The sequence below is a fragment of the Malurus melanocephalus genome, unplaced genomic scaffold (genome assembly GCF_030028575.1).
Source record: "Malurus melanocephalus ecotype Western Australia unplaced genomic scaffold, MMel_1.1 scaffold_689, whole genome shotgun sequence".
In the NCBI taxonomy this organism is placed as follows: Eukaryota; Metazoa; Chordata; class Aves; order Passeriformes; family Maluridae; genus Malurus; species Malurus melanocephalus.
The window spans coordinates 259,298-277,940 of NW_026623921.1; the positions used below are offsets into that span (position 1 = coordinate 259,298).

At 39.1% G+C, this 18,643-nt stretch overlaps 1 protein-coding gene across 2 annotated transcripts in view; it reads left to right on the forward strand.

Annotated features, from left to right (window-relative positions):
* SMG1 (SMG1 nonsense mediated mRNA decay associated PI3K related kinase) overlaps positions 1-18,643 on the forward strand; it is a 59,704-nt gene that overhangs the window by 37,567 nt on the left and 3,494 nt on the right. For both annotated transcript variants that reach the window (XM_057384162.1, XM_057384164.1), the window contains 28 exons: positions 175-405; positions 501-678; positions 1,291-1,452; positions 1,705-1,922; positions 2,072-2,226; positions 3,146-3,368; positions 4,309-4,555; positions 5,144-5,373; positions 5,916-6,164; positions 6,528-6,666; positions 6,754-6,863; positions 7,483-7,701; positions 8,125-8,315; positions 8,914-9,086; positions 9,470-9,749; positions 10,450-10,722; positions 10,845-11,079; positions 11,401-11,627; positions 12,809-12,959; positions 13,051-13,240; positions 13,469-13,938; positions 14,585-14,722; positions 15,646-15,798; positions 16,133-16,312; positions 16,531-16,758; positions 17,192-17,403; positions 17,607-17,713; positions 18,440-18,619. In XM_057384162.1, coding sequence (XP_057240145.1) covers positions 175-405; positions 501-678; positions 1,291-1,452; positions 1,705-1,922; positions 2,072-2,226; positions 3,146-3,368; positions 4,309-4,555; positions 5,144-5,373; positions 5,916-6,164; positions 6,528-6,666; positions 6,754-6,863; positions 7,483-7,701; positions 8,125-8,315; positions 8,914-9,086; positions 9,470-9,749; positions 10,450-10,722; positions 10,845-11,079; positions 11,401-11,627; positions 12,809-12,959; positions 13,051-13,240; positions 13,469-13,938; positions 14,585-14,722; positions 15,646-15,798; positions 16,133-16,312; positions 16,531-16,758; positions 17,192-17,403; positions 17,607-17,713; positions 18,440-18,619 — 5,749 coding nt within the window. The remainder of the gene's footprint in view (positions 1-174; positions 406-500; positions 679-1,290; positions 1,453-1,704; positions 1,923-2,071; positions 2,227-3,145; positions 3,369-4,308; positions 4,556-5,143; positions 5,374-5,915; positions 6,165-6,527; positions 6,667-6,753; positions 6,864-7,482; positions 7,702-8,124; positions 8,316-8,913; positions 9,087-9,469; positions 9,750-10,449; positions 10,723-10,844; positions 11,080-11,400; positions 11,628-12,808; positions 12,960-13,050; positions 13,241-13,468; positions 13,939-14,584; positions 14,723-15,645; positions 15,799-16,132; positions 16,313-16,530; positions 16,759-17,191; positions 17,404-17,606; positions 17,714-18,439; positions 18,620-18,643) is intronic.

Consider the following 18,643-nt stretch of genomic DNA (forward strand, 5'->3'; position numbering starts at 1 on the left):
TACAAGAAACCCATCTGTTAGCTAGGTGGTCACACATCTTGCATGAACTGTGGTAATGTGATCAAATAAGACAGTTGTATGAGTTGCTAAATAAAAACTGACATAGGAACTAAGATTGCTTGTAGAAATTGTTGGAGGCTTAATTGAATCTGTTTTCCCTTTATTTGCATTTAGGATGAAGATATGACTCTACAAATCACTGAAAATGAGGACAATGAAGAAGATGATATGGTGGATGTGATATGGCGGCAGTTATTAACAAGTTGTCCCTGGCTTTCAGATCTTGATGAAAATGCAACAGAAGGACTAATTAAAGTCTGGAGGAAAGTTGTAGACAGAATCTTCAGTCTGTATAAACTGTCGTGCAGTGCATACTTTACTTTTCTCAAACTCAATGCCGGTCAGGTAAGTGTCCATCCTGAAGTGGAAACCAAGTTACAAACTTCTCTAAATGATGATAGGAACTATATGGTTAACTTAGAGTAATTCTTTGTTTCAAGGTTCTACTCGACGAAGAACATCCCAGACTGCACTTAAGAAACACCTCTGAGCAAAGCACTGATGATGTAATTGTGATGGCAACCTTGAGACTCTTACGATTGCTTGTGAAACATGCTGGAGAACTTAGACAGTATCTAGAGCATGGGCTAGAAACTACACCTACTGCTCCTTGGAGAGGTAAGWATATGTTAGGTCGTTGCTAAATGAATTTTTGTGCATTTTCTCTAAATGCAGAAAGTGGTTTGTTGCACTCTGATAAAGTTTTTATTTAAGCGTGATGTGAAGAGACTGCCTTTTACTAAATCACGTCATTAGAGATGCTAAAATCTGCTGTACACTCTGATCTTAGAGTGGATAAGTAGCATGGATTTTGATCTCGTCCTTCTTGCCCTGGAAGACATGCAAAGGAAGAGGGAGATGTGGTTTGTCAAGTGTCACATCATATGACCACTTTAAAAAACAAATGGGGTGTTTTTTTCTAGCTATAGTTGAGAAAGATGTCTGACTAAATCCACATGTTTCAGAAGTACTCGTTTGTCACTACACTGCTGATTCTGGTTGTTCAGGGACTTTTCCTCAAAAGTTATGGAGTTAGTGTGGGAGGCAGAGGAGAGGCGGCCAACTGTGGGAAAACGGCACTTTCTTTTAGGCTTTCTTGTAATTAGTAAATAAGTACTTTTAAAATTTACTTTCTCCCCATGCAAAGAAAAAAAAAAATGCTCTTAAAATTAAAATTGTACTTCATTTGAGGTGGAATGAAGTCAATCGGCACATTTCCTCTTTATGCAGGTATTATACCCCAGCTTTTCTCCCGACTGAATCACCCAGAAGTGTACGTTCGTCAGAGCATTTGCARCTTACTGTGTCGAGTTGCTCAGGATTCTCCTCATCTCATCCTCTATCCTGCTATAGTGGGAACCATCTCACTTAGCAGTGAATCCCAGACTTCAGGTATGGAGAAAAGAAAGTGTTCAAATAAACTTAAGCTAATATATTTTTATATATTGCATAAAATGATACTGAGGTGTTTTTTTTGTTTTCTCAGTCCCTCTGATAGTTTCTATCTTAATATTTTTATTGTGGGACCTGGCTCATACCCTTAATCTAATTTATGAGACTTTTCAATTTTGCATGTTTTTCATATACTTCACCAGTTCTTAATGGGGACCTGATGTCGTATGTTATAATCCCTTTTTAATTTAGGAAACAAGCTGCCTTCTGCCATCCCTACTTTGCTAGGTAATATTCAAGGAGAAGAACTGTTAGGTGGTGAATGTGATGGAGGGAGCACCCCAGCTTCCCAGGAAAGTAGTAAAGATGATACAAAAGCTGGATTAAATGAAGATCAAGCAATGATGCAAGATTGCTACAGCAAAATTGTGGAGAAACTCTCTGCTGCAAATCCAACAATGGTATTGCAGGTAAATAATCCAAAATATGTAATAATACAAAATACGTAATGTGTGTATCTTGGGTGTTGGCCTACTGAAAGTACTTCTTCCAACTAGTTCATCTACAGAAACAAACAGGAATTTTAGTTCTTTTAAAAAGTGGATCTTATTTTAACCAGGTTCAGATGCTTGTGGCTGAGCTGCGCAGAGTTACGGTTCTCTGGGATGAACTTTGGCTGGGAGTTYTACTGCAGCAGCACATGTACGTCCTCAGACGGATTCAACAACTGGAAGATGAAGTCAAGAGGGTCCAAAACAACAACACTTTACGGAAGTATGTCTTTTTCAATAATGCAAGCGATAATCGTAACAAATGTTTGCTCTTGGGGAAGTATACAGTCAAATGAATGAACAGTGATGTTGCTCCTGAATTAGTACTATCCCAGCTGCTGCTTTTTAATAAAGCTGCTGCCTGGGATGTTATTTCAGGATCATTTTACGCTACAGCTAGTACTCCAGTCAAATGAGGAGCAGTCTACCTGTGAGTCTATTTTTGGATTTCYTTAGTAATGTGTTCGAATCCAAAGTATATGAAATTGGGGATTATTACATCCTATAGCTCTTGATTTCCAAGTTAGCTAAAATGAGTATAAGCATGTTGAAAGCTGTAATGTGTTTAGCGATCACTGTAAGTACAGGTATTTGGAGCAAAACAGAATGTCTTAATCTGCTTTTAGTTTTGAGTGTTGAGCTAGTCTGTCTTTCTCCCTTACCTGGCTCTGCTGCGAACAGAATAGTGGAAAAGCAGATCCATTCACTGGGCATCTGGCCAAACCTAAGAATGCCTCCTGAATTCTCTGGTCAAGACTGACATGGAATGGGAGAACAGAATGATGTGAATCTCTCCTGCCCTTCTTTATAGTGTGGCACATCCTCAGGAAGTAGTAGCGAAAAGGTCCTTTATTAAAGGAGATGAGTTGCTTAGGGTGATTTCTGCTCAGAGCCTCTAAGCGGAGTTTCTGGTAGTGAACAAGGCAATGCAAATGTTTTTTAAAAGAAAGCGTGGGTCAAAGGAACATATATTCAGTGTGGAATGGCATACTCTTCATGTTAATGTGATAGTACCTGTCCTATCACAAGATGTAATAGCTTTTGTGAATTTCTTCAATGTCTCATTTGTTGTTTAATGCTCTGATTGAGGTAACTTGGTTTTATAGTATTAAGAGGAATTTTTGGTATGTTTTTAATAACAGGGAGGAGAAAATAGCCATCATGCGTGAAAAACACACAGCTCTCATGAAGCCCATTGTGTTTGCTTTGGAACATGTGAGGAGCATCACTGCAGCTCCTGCAGAAACTCCTCATGAGAAATGGTTTCAAGATAACTATGGAGATGCAATTGAAAATGCACTAGAGAAACTTAAGAATCCCTTGAATCCTGCTAAACCTGGAAGCAGCTGGCTCCCATTTAAAGAGGTATTACATGCAAGATGAAGGGTACAATGTAGAGACTTCCTGCACCGTGTGCTTGTCCTTCTCTTGCTGTTCCCTTGCCGTATCAGAATTACAGCCTGAAACTTTTGTCTTCTCAGCAGGCAGCACAGGCACCCTGTGCACTAAAGCACCATACTTTTTGCCTGTAGCAAAAGTTTATGCGTTTCTGTCCACTGAATTTATTTCATGTTTTTCAAATCTTTTCATCTTCTCCCATCTGTGATGCTTTTAGTTTTGGGAGGAGAGGGCTTTATCTTCTTTAAACACTTTGTGAGATTATGCTATTTGAGTTTGGTGAATTTTAATTTTAACAAGTTGAATCTCTGTTTATCTAAGCAGTCCTTGGGCTGTGCAACAACGTTCAAATGATCAACATTTCTCGAGGGTATTTTGTTAATGATGTCATCTTTTCTTATTTTTTTGTGAATCTGAAGGGAAACAAAATACTCACTTGGCTATCCAGAGCCCAACTGGTGGTATTTAAAATCTTGCTAGACAGAACCGAGGTTTTACATGCAAATTGACTTTTTTTTCCCCTTGTGCTTCCTTTTCTGCTTTGCAGAATAAGCAAGCATTCAGATACATAAACAGAAGGTTGCTGAATGCTGCTGCCTTTAACCACCGCTCAAATATTTATAAATAAGGGAGCAAGCCTCTTGAGGAACATGATTTGTTGTGACTTCGGTGCTTGTCACTGCACAGGGTATATTTGCTGCATAAAGGATGTTGTTTAGTTTTTTGTAATCTACATCCTAAACTGTATCTGGATTAGCAGCATGATGAGGGTGGAAGGGAGTTTAAGAAAAATCTTTGTTTTCGGGAAGATAACCACCATTAAGTCCAATTTGATGGTGATTTTGTTTCTTAATGCTAACTGTTAAGGTGAACCTCAACCGAAAAGAAAAAAATTTCTTTGGAATAGGTAATGCTAAGTTTGCAGCAAAGAGCACAGAAACGGGCCAGTTACCTCTTACGACTTGAAGAAATAAGTCCTTGGTTGGCAGCCATGATGAACACTGAAATAGCGCTTCCCGGAGAGGTATCTACCAGGGACACAGTTACCATCCACAGTGTGGGCAGCACCATCACGATCCTGCCTACCAAAACCAAACCTAAAAAGCTGCTTTTCCTGGGTTCAGATGGGAAGAACTATCCCTACCTGTTCAAAGGTAAGCAATTGCCTTATTCTCGTAGTAAGTATTCTCTCTTGTTACAAATGAGCCTATATTTATAAAGGTTATGAAGAACTCTGGGTTTATTTGCTTGAATGATACAGAGAAGGAGGAGTTTGAAGCATTTGCTCTCTCTCTTCCCTTCCTCCCACTTCATCATACTTTTTCAAGGACTTCTGCGTTGTGAAACCGAGTCCGAGGTGTTTCAAATCCCTTCTTTTTAAGGCTTCCATTAGAAGTAGTGCTTTAGTTACATTCTGATAGGATTAGCTGCACACAGCTTTCCGTAAGCTTAAACTAGTCCCTAAAAGAGAATTTTTGAGACTTCTTGCTTTTCCTGAAAGGCAAAGAGCTGTTTGTTGTGTTAGTAACTGTTGTGTGTACTGCGTACAAAGTGAGCTGGCATAGAGTAGCGATTCTGGTAGGTAAATGCCATGTAAACATTTGCGCTGAACAAGTCACCCTTCATCTACATATTATATAAAGATATTTATAGTCTGAAATACCCTAGGTTAAAAAAAAATTTGGGGCTTTGGGAGAATTTTTTTTTATCTAGAAGCTAAATTTTAAAGGAATTTATCGCAGGTTTGGAAGACTTGCACCTCGATGAAAGAATCATGCAATTCTTATCCATCGTGAACACCATGTTTGCTACAATTAACCGGCAAGAGACGCCGCGGTTCCACGCGAGGCACTACTCTGTGACACCTCTGGGAACAAGATCAGGCCTGATCCAGTGGGTGGATGGAGCTACACCTTTGTTTGGGCTTTACAAGCGCTGGCAGCAGCGGGAAGCTGCTTTACAGGCACAGAAGGTAATGTCTGTTCTGTGCTAACTAGAGCGAGTCAGAAGAGAAATACTTAGTTTGTTTTGCTTTGTAATTCTAAATTACGTAGTCCTACGAGGATTCTGTTTTGTTCATAATAATGCAGAAAGGTTGTRTGGATTCATGTATCTTGGGACTTCACCAGAAGTCAATAAAATTGCATATGCGTTATTTTAATATAATTACAGTATGTAACATAAGAATGCTGTTCTGGTCTGATAAGAGAATTATACAAAATGCAAATAGAATTCACCTTGGTTGAAATTATTTTAGTTCCATATCTTGCTTATTCTTTTTATTTTAAATAGAGTTTTTGCAGTTATGTTTTTGAGATTTGCTTTAGGAGTCGAGTTAGGCCAAAACAGTGTGCTTTCAGTTTGCTTASACTTTACTGAATTTTGAAAGCATTCTCTGAGCTGTAGAAGTCATGCTCATTAGGGGCATTGATTTTTATATTTCATTTTCACCAAAAATGAATTTGGGATGCTTTTGTGTGGTAATACATAAGCTACCATTTTTACTACTTCTAGGCTCAGGACTCCTACCAGACACCTCAGAATCCCGGAATAGTTCCTAGACCCAGTGAACTTTACTACAGTAAAATTGGACCCGCTCTAAAGGCAGTCGGGCTTAGTCTTGATGTGTCACGTCGTGACTGGCCCTTGAATGTCATGAGGGCTGTTCTGGAAGAACTGATGGAAGCAACTCCCCCAAATCTCCTCGCTAAGGAGCTCTGGTCATCATGTACCACACCAGATGAATGGTGGAGAGTTACACAGGTGAGTTACAACAGATGTATTTTACCTGTGACAGGCAGTGGTTTTAATGGGATGAGGGGCAACAAATGCTCRAGGCGTGATACTTGTGAGTTTGGAGAGCTAATGCTGCTGTGAGTTTGATGTAACAAGAAATGCTGGCAATTGTGCCATCTGGAATTAAAACATGGCTATAGACCAGATAACTGTACATTATTATGCCAGAACTATCAGCCTAAGAAATGAAAACTCTTGTAAGATGTCATCAAACAACATATAGAAAACTGCTTGGAATAAATTGGGCCTACTTGAATAAAGATGGTAGTCAGTCCAATGTGTTGGCAGAGGATTCCCACAAATAATTTTTTCCTGAAACTCTCTTTTAAGTCGTATGCAAGATCCACTGCAGTGATGTCCATGGTTGGCTACATCATTGGTCTTGGAGACAGACACCTGGATAATGTTCTTATAGATATGACTACAGGAGAAGTTGTCCACATAGATTATAATGTTTGCTTTGAAAAAGGTAATTTAAAAAATGCTCTATGTTATTCAAATAAAAGGTTTCCCTTCTTGGTAATTAAAAGAAACAGCTTATTTTTTTATCTTAAAGGGAAGAGCCTTAGAGTCCCAGAGAAGGTTCCATTCCGTATGACGCACAACATTGAAACGGCACTTGGAGTGACAGGAGTGGAAGGGGTGTTCAGGCTTTCTTGTGARCAGGTACGGTAGGAGATTTGAAGAGTGAGGGCTACCAACGAGCAAACACTGTCTTTGAACTTTTCTATGACACATTCTGCTGCTGGTTTATAAGAGCCTTCAGATTTTTGCTGTGATTTTAATGGGAGCTATTTTAGATGTATCCTATGGTAGGTATTTGAGAAACATGAGATTTTCTGATAATGTACGTGCAAGTAGYGGTACAAGTAAAATTTTTAGCTCTAGATTAAAAGGTTGCATTCTTCCTGAGCCGCCTTTTTTTTTTTTTTGGTGATGTTTTGCTTGCCCTCTTTCTTTGGGACTCATCCTGTATAAACATGACGGATACGTTTTTAAAAAGAAAAATGCTCCGAAGGGAGATTTTTCGTCCTTATAAGTGCCTGTGACTTGCGCATAGAGTTTGTGTGGAAGGCTAGATTGCGGTCTTGACTTTTTRATGTTCTACAGATTTAGCTGCATTTGTACTGCATTGTACCCACCGTGGTGTTCTCTCTGTCTCCACTGGTTAGGGATACATTGTGGATTTGTGTACCTACTCAAGTATAGTATTTTGCATCTAAATTTCCACTGTTCTAAAAGGATAATGCAGAATCGGAATGAGTCTGTTTAAAATACGATGCAGGTCCTTCATATTATGCGGCGTGGAAGAGAGACTTTGCTTACACTGCTCGAAGCTTTTGTTTATGATCCACTGGTGGACTGGACAGCTGGCGGTGAGACAGGATTTGCTGGAGCTGTCTATGGTGGTGGTGGCCAGCAGGCTGAAAACAAACAGAGCAAAAGGGAAATGGAAAGGGATATTACACGGAGTCTGTTTTCTTCGAGGGTGGCTGAGATAAAGGTGAGTTTACTACAGTAGTTTTCTATTCTATAACTAAAGTAGGCTCTCTGCTTTCATTTCACTTGTTCGCATTTTGGGGATTGGGGAAGATACGGTCATATTTTACCAAGAGTTCATAAATTTTAGCGTGATAAATTGGGTTTGTATTAAGGGAAGTACTTACATTGAACTTGAAAGTATTTAATATTCCSTTTCTGCATTCTTTATTCTAAAACATGTTTCAGTGCTTTGCCTGAATCTGGGCTAGGAGAAGAAAAAATAAAGGTTTAGAGAGCATCTAAATAAAGCATATCTGTTAAGATTTGGTGCTTGTTGCAGTGCTAGATAAATGCACTTGTTGAAGGGTTAAGTTTTGCCAAATCTTTCTTTCTCATACTTGTTTGAATTAAGCCCAGTTCTGTAACATCTGTGTCTTGATTGCAGGTTAACTGGTTTAAGAACAGAGATGAAATGCTTGCTGTGCTGCCAAAACTGGACCTTAGTTTAGAAGAGTATCTGAACCTCCAAGAGCAGTTAACAGATGTAGAAAAGTTGCAAGGAAAACTACTGGAAGAGATAGAATTTCTGGAAGGTGCAGAAGGAGTGGATCATCCCTCCCATACACTTCAGCACAGGTACAGGGGAGCCAGGAATTCTGTCAGGAGTCTCACAGTTCACTACAGATGTGTTTTAGCAATGTACTTAGGGGTTAAATGTTAGAAATTTGTATATGAGTGAATAGCCRGGTAAAAGCTGTTCTTGCAGTGAGCAGGTCACTGCTTGTACAGAAGAAGTACTGAAACCATTTTCCTGCTGAATAATCTTGTTCATGTCTTGCACCTCATGCTCCATCAATATAACTTGTGCTAGTCCTCATTCCACACTTGACCCTCGAGGCAGGAGGGAATGTTCTGAATGTGGTATCCCATCGTAATAAACCACATACGAGAGCTATCGAAAATAACACAAAAAAAAATTTTTATCTATGTTTCTAATTATTCAGGTTATTTTTGAAGGTTATGTGAAACTGATCAAGTATTTCAGAATTGCTTGAATATGCACAGGTTTTTGTAGGAGAACAGAATTCATAATGCAGCATTGTTAGTTTTATATAATCGGCGAGACTATATTTATYATACACAGTTGTATTGTTCGATATGGTTCTGTATTCTATAGTGTCAAGTATTTTCTTTCTTGTAATACTTACTTGATTCTGTGGCTTCCATAATTCAGGTATTCTGAACACACGCAGTTGCAGTCTCAACAAAGAGCTGTCCAGGAAGCGATCCAGGTGAAGCTGAATGAGTTTGAGCAGTGGATAACACATTATCAGACCGCTTTCAGTAATTTAGAGGCAACGCAACTTGCAAGTCTTCTCCAAGAAATTAGCACCCAAATGGACCTAGGTACAAAATAGTATTTTATGGGGGTGGTTTTAGTGGTTTGCAAATAACCTGAGTTTAGTATCAGAAGGCGTTATGAGTATTGTCTAACTTAAAGGCAATTACCTGTATGTAATAAGYTAAAAGAAATGTGCTTCTTCAAAGAGTGATTTAGAGCACTTCGAAGTTTCGGTGCCAAGCTGCATGAAGGAACTTGTCTGTCTTATCCTACATGGGCATGAGATTATTCTTTTACGTTGTGCTCAAAATTCTCAGTGTAAATTCTCTATGCTTCCTTTATCACAAGTAAAAGAAAATTTTGGAAAAGGTGTTAATGCTCAGTATTTGTATGGTATAAAACGTGCCTGCTTCACAGATGTCTTAATGTTACTCATCTTTCTTAAAAGGTCCTCCGAGTTACGTCCCGGCAACAGCATTTCTGCAAAATGCAGGCCAGGCACATCTAATCAGTCAGTGTGAACAACTGGAAGGAGAAGTTGGTGCTCTTCTGCAGCAGAGAAGATCCGTGCTACGTGGTTGTCTGGAACAATTGCACAACTATGCAACGGTAGCTCTGCAGTATCCAAAAGCTGTGTTTCAGAAGCACCGAATAGAGCAGTGGAAAACCTGGATGGAAGACCTCATTTGTAACATGACGGTAGAACGCTGTCAGGATATCTTTAGGAAGTAAGTTGACAGAATAATGAATTGTTCGAAGAACATAATTTTCAAGCTACTACCCTAATTTTATCATTAAAATAAATGCCTCTGCAAGGACCTATTTAATTATAAAGCAAACCAAGATTAAGTTGTAATTCTAGAAATTTGGAGAAAAAGATAAAAAACTGCTTTAAAAATACTTTTCCAAAGTTTAATCTGTGTATTTCAACACAGAAATTAAGTAACATTGCCCTGTAATGAACAAATGAGGAGCCACGTTTGTGGATTCAGGGTAATGGTATTTCAGGTTTTGGAAACTTTTACTATTTAAAAATTAATTAAGGAAGGATTTTTTTAAAAGATCTAGCAGATTTTCAAGAGATTTCTGGTTCCTTTTTTCTTTTAAAGTCAGGCTGTTTCAGCATTATTGTGGCTTGTTTTAGATTATATTCAAGCATTTACTCTAAAATCTGTTTCCTTCCTTTTTGTCTTCTGTACATTCTTTGCCTCAAGGACAGTTGTCAAAGTCTTTGCAAATGGGTGTGAAATATGGTGCATTCTAAGAATTTATGAACTGTCATTAGGGTAACTATCAACTGCTTCCTGATTAAGGAGTAGGAGATATGGGAATGGTTCAGACACAGGTATTTTTACTCCCTACAGAGTAGAAGCAATTTGTTACCATCTGAAAAGGGAAAACTTAGTCATTGTGCTTTTTTCTTTCCAGGTATGAGATGCAATATGCTCCTCAGCCCCCTCCGAGCATGTGCCAGTTCATTACAGCCACGGAGGTGACACTGCAGCGCTACGCGGCCGATATCAACAGCAGGCTGATCAGGCAGGTGGAGCGGCTGAAGCAGGAGGCGGTCACCGTGCCCGTSTGTGAGGAGCAGCTCAAAGAGATTGAACGGTGCATCAAAGTGTTCCTTCATGAGAATGGCGAGGAGGGCTCGCTGAGCTTGGCGAGCGTCATCATCTCCGCTCTTTGCGCGCTAACGAGGTGAGTCCCCTCTTGTGCAATTTGACGGGAGTTCACGTTTGAGAGCGCATCAGGAATATTCAAGTGATGYGATTATGCGAAGCGTGCCACAGCAGGCACACTAAGTGTCACAATTCATCTAGGCGAAATCTGATGATGGAAGGAGCGGCATCGAGTGCTGGAGAGCAGCTGGTTGATTTGACTTCAAGGGATGGAGCCTGGTTCTTGGAGGAGCTTTGCAGCATGAGTGGGAATGTCACATGCCTTGTGCAGTTGCTGAAGCAGTGTCACCTTGTGCCCCAGGACTTAGATATTCCAAACCCTATGGAAGCATCAGAATCTGTTCACTTAGCCAATGGAGTATATATCTCACTTCAGGTGATACTTTTATGTTACTTTTTTCCCCCATCCTTCAAGGTTTCGGCAAATTCTTTCTTAATAGATTCTTCTTTAATGGGCTAAATGTTTGTTTATCATGCTGCTGAGATTTTTTTCTTAGGTCTTGCTCATGATTACTGATTACTTCAAAGTTAATAAAAGAGTAGACTGTTGACTGATCACTATAGTCGACCATATCATATATTTTAGATAACGTGTGCTGCACAGTGATGTAGTACTAAAATGACAAAAGATGTCTCATGTGATACTTTTTGAGAGGGAAAAATTTCCTTTTTTTTTTTCATACTTACTTCCTAACAGGAATTGAACTCAAACTTCCGACAGATCATTTTTCCTGAGGCACTTAGGTGCTTAATGAAAGGAGAGTATACTTTAGAAAGTATGCTCCATGAATTGGATAATCTCATAGAGCAAACAACTGATGGAGTCCCTTTGCAAACGTTGGTTGAATCTCTTCAAGCCTACTTACGGAATGCTGCTATGGGTATAGAGGAGGAGACACATACTCATTACATTGATGTTGCAAGGTAAATTACTTTTTTTTTCAGTTAAGGTGTGACAGAGTGAAGACTGCAGAACATTAGTTTGTCTGCATTATTCTTCGTTTGATATACAGGCTTTTCTTGACCAAGAATACCCTTACGCAAAGTGCAGCGTCTAAAGCGTGCACTCTTTTCCTCTCTGCTTGTTTGTGCTTATCCACGTGCATACTCAGAAATAGGGAGCTGTGGCAATTTTCGGCTTAAAACTACCTTTTGGTAGTCAGCTTTTTCCAAAATACATAGTTGCGATTTTACATTTAAAGTTAAAGGATGCTAAAAATAGGAACTAGTTGATTAGTGTATGGGAGGAACCTGTGAAAGGTAGCGCTTGTAACCGTGGCACTCCTCATCGGGCSGTGTGTTAAACAGCTTTTGCCCAGTGAGTCAGTGACTTGGTTAAAAAAACAAAAGGCAAACAAAACCCGGAGCAAGCAAAAAGACTTACGCATCTTGTAACGTGGAACAGTACCTTTCTGGGTAAGTGCTTGGTACCCAGCAAAGCCAATTCATAAGCCTCAGGTGATGCTTCCCTTGAGCCAGTTGTGGTGGCTCCATCAGTATTACAGTGAAGGCTGCTGTACCTGTTGAAAACAATGAACATTTTTTTCTCTTAGATTAGTTTTCCTCCCGGTTTGCCCTTTGACAAGCCTGTTAGTTGAGGGTTTAAAGTCACATAAGGGAAGGAGGATATAGAACCACCCTTCAGGTGCAACCAGCTCTTAAAACTGTCTCAGCCATAACCTGCAGCCACCTCCGCTGCCTTTTCACCCGCATTCCTGTCAGTTATAAATGTGCATGTTATAAAACCAGTGCTTGGTTTTTGAGAATGAGAGGTGATATTTACATTGCTGACTATTCATAAGTTTATCATGCTCATAGGAAGTACAGTCTTTATCTTCTACCTATATTTTAATCTAGCTATGTCCTAGCTGGTCCTTTAATACACTCCTGTTTTATTTGATACCCTTCACTGTTCTTTTAAGATCGGCACTGGGACTCAAGTGAAAATGGGGCAGAGAGGGTAGAAAGAAMCTGCAGAAATTTGCCCTTGTTCAGATGCAACTTAGTTCCGGTCTATTCTATCAGTGGGATCGGTCAGCTCCAGGAAATCCTATTTATTGTGGACTAAGCAAAAGCATGTAAATTTTCTGTTTCTTCTTCTTTAGAGTACTTCATGCCCAGTATGGTGAACTGATTCAGCCAAGAAATGGTTCAGTTGATGAAACTCCCAAAATGTCAGCTGGTCAGATGCTTTTGGTAGCTTTTGATGGAATGTTTGCTCAAGTGGAAACTGCATTTGGTTTGTTGATTGAAAAGGTATGGATTTGTTCTTTCTGGCGTACTGTTTGAGTCAGAAATGGCAAACTTAGAAGAACCCAAACTAATTAATTTCCTTTACATTGCTCAGCTAAACAAGATGGAGATACCTCTTGCTTGGCGTAAGATTGACATAATTAGGGAAGCTCGCAGCACCCAAGTTAACTTCTTTGATGACGACAATAATCGGCAAGTTCTGGAGGAAATTTTTTTTCTGAAGAGACTGCAAACAATTAAAGAATTTTTCAGGCTCTGTGGTACCTTTTCTAAAACACTGTCAGGTAAATAAATGTTTTCAAATATTCCACATGCCTTTATCACTTTTCATCTCATTTACAAAGAATATAAAATGGTCGCTTTTGCTCTAATTTTCCTTGATACATGGTAAGGATGCGGAAATGAAAAATAAATTCCTGTGATTTTGCTGTGTTTACAAGCCAGGTAATATTTTTCTGAATGCATCCAATGTTCTGTTTAGAACAAAAATACTTTTTCTTTCCCTTTAAAAGGAATCAGYTCACTCGAAGACCAGAATGCTGTAAATGGACCTGTTCAAATTGTCAATGTGAAAGCCCTTTACAGGAACTCTTGTTTTAGTGAAGATCAAATGGCCAAGCCAATTAAGGCTTTTACAGCTGACTTTGTGAGGCAGCTTTTAATTGGCCTTCCAAATCAAGCTTTGGGACTGACCTTGTGCAGTTTCATCAGCGCTCTGGGTGTCGATATCATTGCTCAGGTAGAGGCTAAAGACTTTGGGGCAGAAAGCAAAGTTTCTGTGGATGACCTGTGCAAGAAAGCTGTGGAGCACAATATCCAGATTGGCAAGTTCTCCCAGCTGGTGATGAACAGGGCCACGGTCCTGGCCAGTTCCTATGACACCGCCTGGAAAAAGCACGACCTTGTGCGCAGACTGGAAACCAGCATTTCCTCRTGCAAGACCAGCCTGCAGAGAGTGCAGCTGCATATTGCCATGTTCCAGGTAAGARCCCAGCACAGGGTTTGGTGATTTCCAGATTGGATCTGGGGAAAGCGAGCCTGAGTTGCAATGTCTGAGCACAACAAAGCTTGATATTGTATTGAGTAAGTTCTAAAGTATTTTAATGGACTTTACAAATCATTTTGGTTTTAATTGTAGTGTATATACATAAGGAAATAATGTTATTGTGTTGTACTGTCAGTGTACTGCTGTCTTGTAGTGATTTGCGGGTATAAGGGACAAGGCTTTCTCCGTGTCGGTTAGGCCATTTCATAGACGGGTCAGCAAAATTGTCTCGGTTTTAATGAACCAAAGTGAATGATTTCTGAATATTGATGTTTTTTCCTTTAGATAAAAAAAAAAAAAAGTGTATAAATCACTTCTGGTAAGTTAGTGGTCTGATTAATGGTATCAACATTCAGGCCAGTGAAATACAGTCTGCAACTACTTGTATAATTGAATGCTCTCTAATGATTTTGACCTTTAAGCTGTGGTGGTATTGTCTGACACACAGCCCTTTTAAATGCCCTTACTTATAGAGTGTACCAGTGCACTGGAATTGCTGTTTGTGGTGCATTGCTGTTTGTGATGCAGAGTATTTTGTGCTGAGCAAAATTGATAATTGAATGTTGTTGTTACTTTCTTCAAGTGGCAGCATGAGGATCTCCTCATCAGTCGCCCCCAGGCGATTTCTGTCACTCCTCCACCTCGTTCTGCAATTTTAGCCAGCATGAAAAAGAAACTTCACACACTCAGTCAGATTGAAGCTTCTATTGCAACGGTCCAGGTACGACTATTTTGGGATGGGTTGTTCAGCAGCATATTGAAATGTGACTAACACAAACTGCAAAGTCATCTGCCACCTTCAAATCGTTATCTGGCTTCCTGTCATACACGAATGTGGGAGTACTGTCATTGATCTCTTTCAGTCTGTCTGATGGATATTGTGACATTGTTTGATTTTGCTGTCTCATCCAAAATGTTCTCTTTGGAATAGCAGTAAATCTCTTTGAAGAGAAGTACAAATCTGTGAAAGTACCTTTCTTTCTGAAGGCTGGTAATGCTTGTTTAAGTTTGTCTGCCTTAGATCATCCTCCATGTCGTTTTTGCCAGCAAAATGTCAGAAGTTTCCTTTGTAGATCTGGGCAAATTAATTGTTCTGTGTGTTAAGGTTTGTGTGCTGTAGCTTGGGCTCAGTATTTTAGATTCCTGAAACTAAAATCTGGTGSCAGTAATACAGAATGTTTAATTGTTTAAAATAAATACTGCTTAGCTTGCTGAATTTTAATTTTCTTTTTTTAATTGTGAAGGTACTGTTTATAATAATTTCTTGAATTATTTGCAAAAGAATGGAGGACTCCCATGATGTCATACAATTCTTAGTCTAGAGATCTGATTGCTTTGGCTTTTTTTTTTTTTTTTTTTGTGAGTTAAAATCTTAGAAAGGTAGACTTTCTATAACAACCAGATCCAGTTGTGATGTGTACTGAAAATAAACTTTTAAGCAGCATAAACTAACATTTGTCAATGATGAATCGCACAGTATTTTATGTATATGGGCATAAGAATGTCTCTGTTTTATACATGTATAATATATTTAAAATCAGGCTTAGAATGGTACATATGGGAATTATTTATATGGGTTTGKGGGGGGATTATTTATATTTATTATTTGTAACCAGTTATTTCTGTTGGTTTCTCCCAATGCAGGAGAAACTAGCAGCACTTGAAGCAAGTATTGAGCAGCGTTTAAAATGGGCAGGAGGTGCTAATCCTGCACTGGCCCCAGTCTTGCAAGATTTTGATGCCACTATTGCTGAACGAAGAAACCTTGTATTGAAAGAAAGTCAAAGAACAAATCAGGTACAGATAAGTACAGTATTCTTATACTTATTCCATAAGCGTGTTCACTCTTCAGTTTCTGCTCGAGGGTTATGTAGAAGGTACTTTTCTGTTCTGCATCTACAGAGCAAACATAGGTAACAAAACACTTCTGGGAATCCCACATGAAAGCAATTGGAATAATCTTTGTGAGAACCACTGCAGGGTTGGATGACCCTGAGATGATACGGCTACTGCAACAGAGCAGTATCTGTGTGTTTAAAATTCTCATCTCAAAGAATATAGAAAAAAATGCTGTTTGTCTAATAGACAGTTGAAGTAGAATAATTTTTCTCACTCTGGTTTTGATTTTCAGGTCACTTTCCTTTGCAGTAATATCATTCATTTTGAAAGTTTACGCACGAGAACAGCGGAAGCCTTAAATCTTGATGCTGCATTGTTTGAACTCCTCAAACGCTGTCAACAAATGTGCTCCTTTGCATCTCAGTTCAACAGCTCGGTGTCTGACCTGGAGCTTCGCCTGCTACAGAGAGTGGTAAGCGAAGGGCAAAGCAAAACCCGAAACATTTCAGAATCACTGCATAGAGTTCTCAGTCTCGTCTTCTGTTCTCAATTAAAGTTACGTGTACCTTCAAATGGAGTGTGGCTGCAGAGTTTGTGCTGTCAGCTGCCAAACACTGGGCAATGCCATCTGCACAGYAAGTGAATTTTATCTCTGGATACAGATTAAAAAAATGCTTCTGTTATTTTCAGGGCACTGGTCTTGAACATCCTATTGGCAGCTCTGAATGGCTTCACTCAGCTCACAAGCAGTTGACACAGGAGATATCTACACAGAGAACAGTACAAACAGAAAAAGAACAGCAAATAGAAACAGTTTGTGAAACAATTCAGAATCTGGTGGATAGTATTAAAACTGTGCTCACAGGTCATAACAGACAACTTGGAGATGTCAAACATCTACTGAAAGCTATGGCAAAGGTATGCCTGAAACATCCTTAAATTTATTTCTCAAACCCATGTCAGTGCGGTTTAAGAAAAAAAACCAATTGTAGCTTTGTGCTTTGTGAAGTATCTAGAAACAGTAAAATGTGTTTGTGCTTACGGAGTTCAATTTCAGGTTGAACAGTTCATAGAACTTCCTAGCTTTAGTCTTAGCAGGCTTTGGTTGAACGGAACGTTTTCTCTCTCTCTCTCTTGCCAGTTGAAACGTTGTGTTTGTAAGTAGTCTCGGTTCTTAATCAGTAAAAAATATGATGATTTTAAAATTTATTTTCTTGATATGTAACTACTGAAAATTATAGATGTTTGTAATCAGATTAGAAACTGAGAGGCCGAAAGGGCTGAGAAATGCTCAGCTTTATTCTCTTAGCGAATATATAGCAGTTGACATTTTTGCACATCTTGATTACAGGATGAAGAAGCGGCTTTGGCAGATGGTGAAGATGTTCCCTATGACAATAGTGTTAGGCAGTTCCTGGGTGAATATAAATCATGGCAAGATAATATACAGACAGTTCTGTTTACATTAGTTCAGGTTATGGGTCAAGTCCGCAGTCAGGAACATGTTGAAATGCTGCAGGAAATAACTCCCACCTTGAAAGAACTAAAAACACAGAGCCAAAGGTAAGAAAGTTACCTTGTCTCAGGCTAGAAAAGGCATTTTGCTTGCCTACTTTCATGTAGCAGGAACATGTCATGGTGCACYTACTTGATGACTGCATTACAATTCAGAAATCTTTTTGCAAAATTTGACTTAATTTTCTGTTTGACTTTTCAGTAAGTCAAGTAGTTGCATGAATATTTATCAACTCTATTATGTTTCCCAGCGTCTACAATAATCTGGTGGGCTTTGCATCACCCTTAGTCACGGATACAGCAAATGAGTGCTCAAGCCCAACTTCATCTGCCACATATCAGCCGACCTTTGCTGCAGGTAATACTTGCAAAAGTACGAACGTGAAACAACCAGGAATTGATATTAAAGAGGGGATCGTAGCTCTCGTTGAATTTTTAAATAAAGACAATTTCTGGAAGGTTATAAAGGTCTATAAAATTTAAGTATTTCATCATATAATACCGAATGSCTTGTAGGCTTGAGCATAGCCTTTGAGATCTGCTTTCACCCCACAGCACCCAGAACACATGGAAAGCATTGTCATTCAACTGAACTGTAATTTCTGGTGAAATTGGTATTAAAATTTACGTTGACTTTGGAATTAATCCGGAAACCCTGCAAAAGCATTCATGTCTTCAAWGTTTTCATTACTTTAAAAACATAAATAATAGCTTTCATGAGAAATCCTTTCTATTTAGAGGATTACTCTGCTGTCAGTGTTTGGACTAGGTGCAGGTTTGTAATTTCTATCGGGAACAAGAATTGCCTTTCCTAACTGCCCTAAAAATGATAGAGGTTGAGAGCTCATAAAAATTTGCTTAACTAAGTGCTTAGCAGTTGAATAAACCTTCATGTTTATGAGGTGAAAGAAATTAGAAAATGGAAAGATTGAAAACTGGTGCAGAGTTTGAAATGCAAATTTAAAATGCATTTGTTCTGAAGCCCAGATAGCTGCATTTGGTACTCATCGGATTGTGCTTTTTCTTGCCTCTATAATATGTTATTATTTTGAAGACTTTAAGTGCTTTCAAACTTTCTTTACAGCTGTACGTAGCAATACAGGGCAGAAAACTCAGCCAGAGGTGATGTCACAGAATGCAAGAAAGCTTATTCAGAAAAATCTTGCAACATCAGCGGATACTCCTCCAAACACAGTCCCAGGAACTGGCAAAAGTGTTGCTTGTAGTCCCAAAAAGACAGCCAGGGACCCTAAAACAGGAAAAGGTAAATACAAACCTTAAAAAAAAA